Raw genomic sequence first — 9,417 nt, 5'->3', positions numbered from 1 at the left:
AAGAGACTTTTTTCTGTTCTACACTTAGACCATATTTACCATTTAACATTAGTTTTAATAGCAGTCTGTTGTTAATACTAGGTGCAAAATAAAAAATAAAAAAATTAATTACAATTTTTTTTTTCTGTTTCTGTTGTGTTGTTTATGGAGTTTACATGTAAAACATGCCTGTTTACTTGTGTAATTATTCACATGTAGTAGTGTGTAGTAGTGTGTTGTTCATTATAGTATTGTGTAGTGTAGTATAGTAGTGTGTTGTTCATTATAGTAGTGTGTAGTGTAGTATAGTAGTGTGTTCTTTTAGTGTGTAGTATAGTAGTGTGTTGTGATTATACAGGTACAGTAGTACCTTGTAACTCAACGTCCCCTAAACTCAAAACCTTTGAAACTCAATGCCCTTCATCGAGAAATGTGTACCCTTAAACTCAACATTTCCCTTAAGCTCAGTGTTCATCTTTTTTTTTTAAATGATTTATAAAATTTTGAATTAACAATGAACACCCGCTTTGTTCAGCGGTGTTTGAGCGGTGCAATAAGACATCAACAAAGTGCGAATATGAGACGAATTTGCATTTGTGTGAAATAACTATCAAAATCACTCTGAAAGCTCCACATGTATCTGTGTTTAGCTGGATTTTTCTCCTGTTTCACTTTTAAACTTGTGTTATAGCTCGGGGAGCTGAGAAATTGTAAGAATCAGCGTTTTTTGAGAGTCTAAAATGCTAATTGTTAAAAAAAAAAGCTTAACATGACTTAATGTATTAAAAATGATAAAATAGAAACACTAAAACTCTCTTAATTATTACTGCTCATAAGTTCTCTCCACTAATGAAATTCCTTGCTCGTTGTTTTAATACAATAAGTCACGTTAAGTTTTGGCCAACAGTTATTTATTTGTAACCTCTCTAATGTCTTAAATGGTCTTTTTTGTTATAAATACAAGTATATTTTCCCTTAAATCTTAAATTATAGAATAGATAATACCGTAATAAACAATAATAAACAACAATTCACAGTAGTACTGTACTGTAAATAAACACACACATCACATTTCAGTACAGTATGTGTTCTTTACTATACACCATAATACATTTCCTTCTTTTTTTTTTATAAAATGTATCTACCAGAAACAACAATAACTCATATTTCTCTATTATTTCCCTTTTTATTTCACTAGTGTTGTATTTTGTAGGTGTAACTGCACGAATAAAAGAATACTTTACTCAGCGATTTCCTTCTTCTCTCTCACTCACTGTCCCCTCCGTCTGATACACAGTGACAGCTACAGGCAGGTGTAATTATACAACAACGAATAGAAATAGATTTGTTCATTTTCTCACCACTGCGCTTCATCTGCACATTCTTTTTTTTTTTAATGCATTTTCTCCCCATTTTCCTCCCAATTTAGCGCACTAAATTTTGTCTTCTGCTGCTACCAGAGATACCAGATTGCATCCGAGGAGAGCACGTTGCTGTACACGCCTCTTCCGACACATGCACAGCCATCCTCTTCTCGCCCATGCATTCTGCACAGGCGTCTCTTCCGCCAATCAGGGTCCTTACACAGCGTATGAAGACCCACCCACGCATAGTCCGGCCCCCACCGTGCAGATACTGTGGCCAATTAGTATCTGCTGCAGGCACTGCCAATTATGCCTGCTAGATGGCGCCCAGCCGACCGGAGGCAACACCGAGTTTCAAACCGAGGCTCTGCACATTCTTTGAGGCCATTTTAATATTGAATTTTACAAAATATAAAGAAAACACCGAAAAAAAACGTCCGCTGTCCGAATGTTCACTCACTGTATATACAGGTCCTTCTCAAAAAATTAGCATATTGTGATAAAGTTCATTATTTTCCATAATGTAATGATAAAAATTAAACTTTCATATATTTTAGATTCGTTGCACACCAACTGAAATATTTCAGGTCTTTTATTGTTTTAATACTGATGATTTTGGCATACAGCTCATGAAAACCCGAAATTCCTATCTCAAAAAATTAGCATATTTCATCCGACCAATAAAAGAAAAGTGTTTTTAATACAAAAAAAGTCAACCTTCAAATAATTATGTTCAGTTATGCACTCAATACTTGGTCGGGAATCCTTTTGCAGAAATGACTGCTTCAATGCGGCGTGGCATGGAGGCAATCAGCCTGTGGCACTGCTGAGGTGTTATGGAGGCCCAGGATGCTTCGATAGCGGCCTTAAGCTCATCCAGAGTGTTGGGTCTTGTGTCTCTCAACTTTCTCTTCACAATATCCCACAGATTCTCTATGGGGTTCAGGTCAGGAGAGTTGGCAGGCCAATTGAGCACAGTAATACCATGGTCAGTAAACCATTCACCAGTGGTTTTGGCACTGTGAGCAGGTGCCAGGTCGTGCTGAAAAATGAAATCTTCATCTCCATAAAGCTTTTCAGCAGATGGAAGCATGAAGTGCTCCAAAATCTCCTGATAGCTAGCTGCATTGACCCTGCCCTTGATAAAACACAGTGGACCAACACCAGCAGCTGACATGGCACCCCAGACCATCACTGACTGTGGGTACTTGACACTGGACTTCAGGCATTTTGGCATTTCCTTCTCCCCAGTCTTCCTCCAGACTCTGGCACCTTGATTTCCGAAAACAGTACTTTGGACCACTGAGCAACAGTCCAGTGCTGCTTCTCTGTAGCCCAGGTCAGGCGCTTCTGCCGCTGTTTCTGGTTCAAAAGTGGCTTGACCTGGGGAATGCGGCACCTGTAGCCCATTTCCTGCACACGCCTGTGCACGGTGGCTCTGGATGTTTCTACTCCAGACTCAGTCCACTGCTTCCGCAGGTCCCCCAAGGTCTGGAATCGGCCCTTCTCCACAATCTTCCTCAGGGTCCGGTCACCTCTTCTCGTTGTGCAGCGTTTTCTGCCACACTTTTTCCTTCCCACAGACTTCCCACTGAGGTGCCTTGATACAGCACTCTGGGAACAGCCTATTCGTTCAGAAATTTCTTTCTGTGTCTTACCCTCTTGCTTGAGGGTGTCAATGATGGCCTTCTGGACAGCAGTCAGGTCGGCAGTCTTACCCATGATTGCAGTTTTGAGTAATGAACCAGGCTGGGAGTTTTTAAAAGCCTCAGGAATCTTTTGCAGGTGTTTAGAGTTAATTCGTTGATTCAGATGATTAGGTTAACAGCTCGTTTAGAGAACCTTTTCATGATATGCTAATTTTTTGAGATAGGAATTTTGGGTTTTCATGAGCTGTATGCCAAAATCATCAGTATTAAAACAATAAAAGACCTGAAATATTTCAGTTGGTGTGCAATGAATCTAAAATATATGAAAGTTTAATTTTTATCATTACATTATGGAAAATAATGAACTTTATCACAATATGCTAATTTTTTGAGAAGGACCTGTATATATATATAGAGAGAGAGAGAGAGACGGTCAGAGTTAACTTGTTCGTGGCGTCACGTGTTTTGCGAATTTCGGTTCGTAATCCGAAATTTGTTCGTACTTTAAGTTGAAAAAGATTGTTCGTATGGTAAACCATTCGTAACCCAAGGGTCCACTGTATAGAGGTTACAATATTTGTGGACCCCTGTCTGGTTCTCGGCTTCCTAGAATTAAGGCAGTAAAAGCATGTCCTTAATTTGGATGGTTTGCAGCTCAATCTGGCAACCTTGGAGCTCGCACTAGGCAGCTTTATTATCACTTGGGGTGGGTTGGAGTGAAGAAAGAGAGAAAGATGCTGTAGATCCGTGCTTAGACAGTCCTGTCTCTCCATTAGCATGAAGCAGCAACGATGGGATGATGTGATTTACTGAAAGCTTTTTGTGTTTCTCTACTGGAAGTAATAATTACTTTTATTTTTTTTACACTACATTAAACGCATTAAGGTTTGTGCAAGCAGCTGGAGGAATTACGCATTCCGTGCGCATCTGTAACCCTTTTGTGTCTTTGCAAACTTTGTTGAGCTTCAGAGCTTCAGATGGAGACTAAAAGACGGACGCATGATGTGATTGCTACAGTCTGACCACGCCAAGATGTATCATGAAGGTTTTGCTCCAGATCAAACCTGGCTGTGTTCGAGGACGAGATGCTGCTGGTGCTGATGAGAGGGGTAATGATTCTTCACACCGGTCTCAGAGACACTCCTCACTCCTGAGCATGAACGAGAAACCGAATAAAGTGGTGCTGATCCCGGTCCTGGCTGTACTCTTTGTAATGATAGGTTATCAGTACATCTGCCCTGCGGGAAGCCAGTCGTGCCACTTTGGGAGCGGGGCAGAACCGCGAGCGCGACATGCGTTTGTTAGCGCTCCACCGCACGCGCAATACGAAGCGCCGAAAGCGTCCAAGTTTAACTTCAGCGAACGCGACCAGGCTCGCCGGGTGAACTTCGACATGAAAGGGGATGATGTGCTGGTGTTCCTGCACATTCAGAAGACCGGCGGCACCACGTTCGGTCGGCACCTGGTGCGCAACATGCGCTTGGAGCGGCCGTGTGATTGCCAGGCTGGGCAGAAAAAGTGCGCGTGCAGGCGTCCCGGCAGAGATGAGTCATGGCTTTTCTCGCGCTTCTCTACCGGCTGGAGCTGCGGACTGCACGCGGACTGGACCGAGCTCACCAACTGTGTACCAGCCGTCATGGAGAGGAAGCGCGCTCCCAAACGCAAAAAGTAAGCCTGTCTGTGTGCCAGTGTGCCAATGTGCAGTACCAGTAACCACATAAGATATGATAAGATGCCTTTACTGTCATTGCACAGTGTACAACGAAATTGAGCAGCAATCCAACGGCGTTTACACATACAATAAGTAAACATAGTACAAGAGGTACAGGGCGGCACGGTGGGTCGCACTGTCGCCTCACAGCAAGAAGGTCCTTGGTTCGATCCCCAGGTGGAGCGGTCCGGGTCCTTTCTGTGTGGAGTTTGCATGTTCTCCCCGTGTCTGCGTGGGTTTCCTCCGGGTGCTCCGGTTTCCTCCCACAGTCCAAAGACGTGCAAGTGAGGTGAATTGGAGATACTAAATTGTCCATGACTGTGTTTGATGTTAAAACTTGTGAACTGATGAATCTCGTGTAATGAGTAACTAACGTTCCTGTCATGAGTGTAACCAAAGAGTAAAACATGACGTTAAAATCCTAATAAACAAACAAACAAACAAGAAGTACAACCACAAATCAGAAAAAGTTGGGACAGCATGGAAAATGCAAATAATAATACTAATAATACTAATAATAATACTTTGACTTTTATTTCATTGCAGACAGGATGAACCTGAGATATTTCATGTTTTGTTTGGTCAACTTCATTTCATTTATTAATAAACATCCATTCCTGCATTTCAGGCCTGCAACACAATCCAAAAAAAGTTGGGACAGTAAAGCATTTACCACTTTTTTTTAATGCATTTTCTCCCCATTTAGTGATTTATTTATATATATATAAAATGAAACTCGATATATATAAAATGAAACTTGATATATATAAAATGAAAACTGATATATATAAAATGAAACTGATATATATAAAATGAAACTAGATATATATGGAATGAAAACTGATATATATAAAATGGAACTTGATATATATAAAATGAAAACTGATATATATATGTACATGTATGTATTCATTCCATATATATCGAGTTTCATTATATATATACCAGCTTTCATTCCACATATATCTGTATTCATTATATATATATATATATATATATATATATATATATATATATATATATATATATATATATCAGTTTCATTATATATATATTATATATATATATATTGGTTTTCATTCCAGGGTTTGCTATATATTTGCTATATATTTCCTGTTTGGCTTGCCATAATATATAAAAGCATATCCCTAATTTGGGTGGTTTGCCGCTCAATCTGGCGTCGCTGTACACGCCTCTTCCAACATGTGCACAGCCCTCCTCTTCTCGCCCCTGCATTCTGCACAGGTGTCTCTTCCGCCGGTCAGGGTCCTTACACAGCGTATGAAGACCCACCCACCCACACATAGTTCGGCCACCAGGGTGCAGATAAGGTGGCCAATTAGTATCTGGTTCAGAAACTCGGTACTGGTATTTACCACTTTTTAGGTTGCCATCCCTTTTGGCACCGAGGATACCAAGTGATTTAGTGTTTCAGGTTTTATTTTGTCTCATTCTTCCTGCAAACACGTCTTAACGTGCAACAATACGGGGTCGCATTTTTCGTTTCAAAATTCTCCACACATTCTCTACTGGGGACAGGTCAGGACTGCAGGCAGGCCAGTCCAGTACCCATACCCTCTACTTCCGCAGCCATGCCTTTGTAATGTGTGCAGCATGTGGTTTAGCATTGTCTTGTTGAAAAATGCATGAATGTCGCTGGAAAAGATGAGGTCTTGACGGCAGCTAATGTTGCTCTAAGATCTCAATGTACTTTTCATTAAACTCTGCATTAATGCTGCCATCACAGAAGTGTAAATGACCTTTGCCAAGGACACTGACACAGCCCCATACCATGACAGACCCTGGCTTTTGGACTTGTTGCTGATAACAGTCTGGATGGTCCTTTTTGTCTTTGGTCTGGAGCACACAGCATACATTTTTTCTAAAAAAGACCTGGAATGCTGATTCATCTGACCACAATACACGTTTCCACTGTGTGATGGTCCATCTTAGATGCTTCAGAGCCCAGAGAAGTCGACACCGCTTCTGGACATGGTTAACATGAGGCTTCAGAGAGAGAAATATGCAAATCCCTTCCAATCTTTCTTCGAGGTACATTGTTTTTAAACATTTTTAAAACTTTGTTGAGATCCTCTGATCATCTTTACTCATCAAAGACTCAGCCTTTCCTGGACGCTGCTTTTGTACCAAACCATGATTACAATCACCTGTTGGCATCACCTGTTTGGAATCACATAATTATTTAGTTTTTTCACCTCATTACTAGCCCTAAATTGCCCTGTCTCAACTTTTTTTGGAATGTGTTGCAGGCCTGAAATGCAGGAATGGAGGTTTATTAATAAGTGAAATGAAGTTAAGCAGACAAAACATGAAATGCACTGAATATATTGCACACTTTAGAAACAATAGTGCAGTCGTAATAAATATAAATATGGACAGAGTGTAGTGGAACATTGTGCTGTGTTTTTAAAGGTGTCCAGTGTTTTGTTGTGATTGTTTAGTTCAATTGTGTAGTGTTTTATTAGAGTCAGTTGTCACTGTGTGGTTTGGAAGTGTTCAGTTCCCGTATGGCCCTGTGGTAAAACTGTTTTTTAGTCTGTTTGTCTGGGATGTGATGGACCTAAAGCGTTTTCCAGAGGGCAGCAGGTCGAACAGATGATGTTACAGTATGGTCTTCCAGAGCCAGTTTGTTGATTTGTTTGTGTCAGTATGAATGGAGTGAGTGTATACTGCCAATTACATAAGCAGAGATTGAGTATAAGTGAATACTGTACTGGATACTCCAGATTCACCCAGGATCAGCGCCATGTGCAGGATGCTTTCCCTCACATCTTGTGGCCAGTTCTTTTTTCCAGGGTAGGCTCCTGAACCACAGCAACCCTGATCAAGAAGTAGTTTTAAATGATGAAGGGAAAATTAAATGCCAGGTTTTCATTTAAAAATTACACTAATAAAGAAGTAATGAAGGAATATTAATTAGTTTTTACCAACCAGGTTATTCTATGAAGGCTGGAATACACTCTGAATTACAAGCCAAACTACAACAATGCAACACAGACAACACTTCAGCTCTCTGCTAGGGGCAATTAGTAGCCAATCCATATTTCGGTATGTTGTATTTTTTCAGGAGGTGAGGAGAACCCCAGACAGACCAGGGAAAACATGCAAAACTGCTTGCAAACAGTGATCAGAGACAAAAGTTGAATTGGGTCTTCAATGCTCATATTGCTGTGCCACACACATTTCACCACCTGCACTACCCCTCTGCCTAATCTAATGATGTAATTGGTTCCTGGTATTGGCATTGGTATATATGCACTGGTACTATATTATCATTTACAACCCCAAATCATAAAACTTTGGGACAGTATAAAAATGCAAACAGAAAACTTTGTTGTCAGTGTTTCTTACAATTCTCCACACATTCTTTATTGGGGACAGGTCAGGATTGCAGGCAGGCCAGTCCAATACCCGTACCCTCTTCTTTCACAGCCATGCCTTTGTAACGTGTGCAGCATGTGGTTTTGCATTTTCTCGTTGAAAAATGCATTGACGTCCTTGGAAAAGATTGCCTTGAAGGCAGCATATGTTGCTCTAAGATCTTAATGTACTTTTCTGCATTAATGCTGCCATCACAGAAGTGTAAATTGTATTTGCCAAGAGCACTGACACAGCCCCATACCATGACAGACCCTGGCTTTTGGACTCGTTCTTTATTAAAGTTTGGATAGTCCTTTTTTTCATCTTTGGTCCGGAGAACAGTGTCTATTTATTTTTAAAAAAGATATAGAATATTGATTCATCTGAATCCATTCATTCATCCATCCATCCATCCATCTATCCAGAGATAAAACAATTGTCACTTATGCTCTGCTGAGAATGGTCCACTATCCCAAAACACATTTCTAGTCTGTGCTAATCATACAATAGTCGTTTTGCACGAATAGATTAGGCTGAAATTGTGCACAGCAACAGATGAGCTAACGTCACTGATTTTTAATACTGATATGGTAAGTGTAACTGATCAGATAATGAACTGTAGATGTAAGCTGGAAGTATGTAAAACCCTGCACAGAGTGTGCTGCAGTGACTGAATATTAAATGAAAACTTTCATTATTATTTGCAGTTTATTTTGTAGTAAATTTCACACAGTAACATGCTTGGATTCTGTGTTCAGATGATGGAGAGGATATGTGGTAATGAACTTTAAATGAGGCGTCATAAAGCCAAGCTGAGCTGCGGCGCGCACTTTAGTATTCCCATTTATAATTTTGACAGTGCCAGTCTGCACGCTCGAGCTGCTAAAAGGATATTTGAGTTGTTTACTGTGTATAATGAGGGTCTAATGCATACAGAATGTGCACACTTTGTAAAAATAAAAACCCCCACATCTGTCCTGTTTCAGTCCAAAAACTGTTCCTGCTGTTCCAGAACTAAGAGATATTATAGTTTTCTTTCCTTTAAATTAGCGGTGATTTTCAGCCTAATAAACATTACAACACATTTTAATTAAACAAAACCCACACATTGGCTGTTTTATTAAGCGCACCTACCCTGTATACATTCACTGACCTTTTTATGAGCTATACCTCATAGTAGCCCAGCAGTTAAGCTACTGGACTATTACTTGGACAGTGGTTCAAGCCCCACCACCACCTAGATGGCAAAGATCGGCCCCTGAGCAAGGTCCCTAACCCCTAAATGCTTGCATTGTTATAGTTGTTAGACACTTTGGATGAAAGTGCCACAAAT

The 9,417-nt window shown here is 40.3% G+C and overlaps 1 protein-coding gene across 1 annotated transcript in view; it reads left to right on the top strand.

Moving 5' to 3' along the window:
• Positions 1-4,145: 4,145 nt before the first annotated feature.
• The window catches only part of hs6st3b (heparan sulfate 6-O-sulfotransferase 3b), an 88,006-nt gene continuing 82,734 nt past the window's right edge, over positions 4,146-9,417 (top strand). The window contains exon 1 of the mRNA XM_063006350.1: positions 4,146-4,660. Within this exon, the coding sequence (XP_062862420.1) occupies positions 4,149-4,660 (512 nt within the window). The 5' untranslated portion in view covers positions 4,146-4,148. The remainder of the gene's footprint in view (positions 4,661-9,417) is intronic.

This window comes from Trichomycterus rosablanca, chromosome 12 (genome assembly GCF_030014385.1).
Source record: "Trichomycterus rosablanca isolate fTriRos1 chromosome 12, fTriRos1.hap1, whole genome shotgun sequence".
Lineage (NCBI taxonomy): Eukaryota > Metazoa > Chordata > Actinopteri > Siluriformes > Trichomycteridae > Trichomycterus > Trichomycterus rosablanca.
Note: the sequence above shows the minus strand (reverse complement) of the source record. Positions and strands in the feature narration are given on the sequence as shown.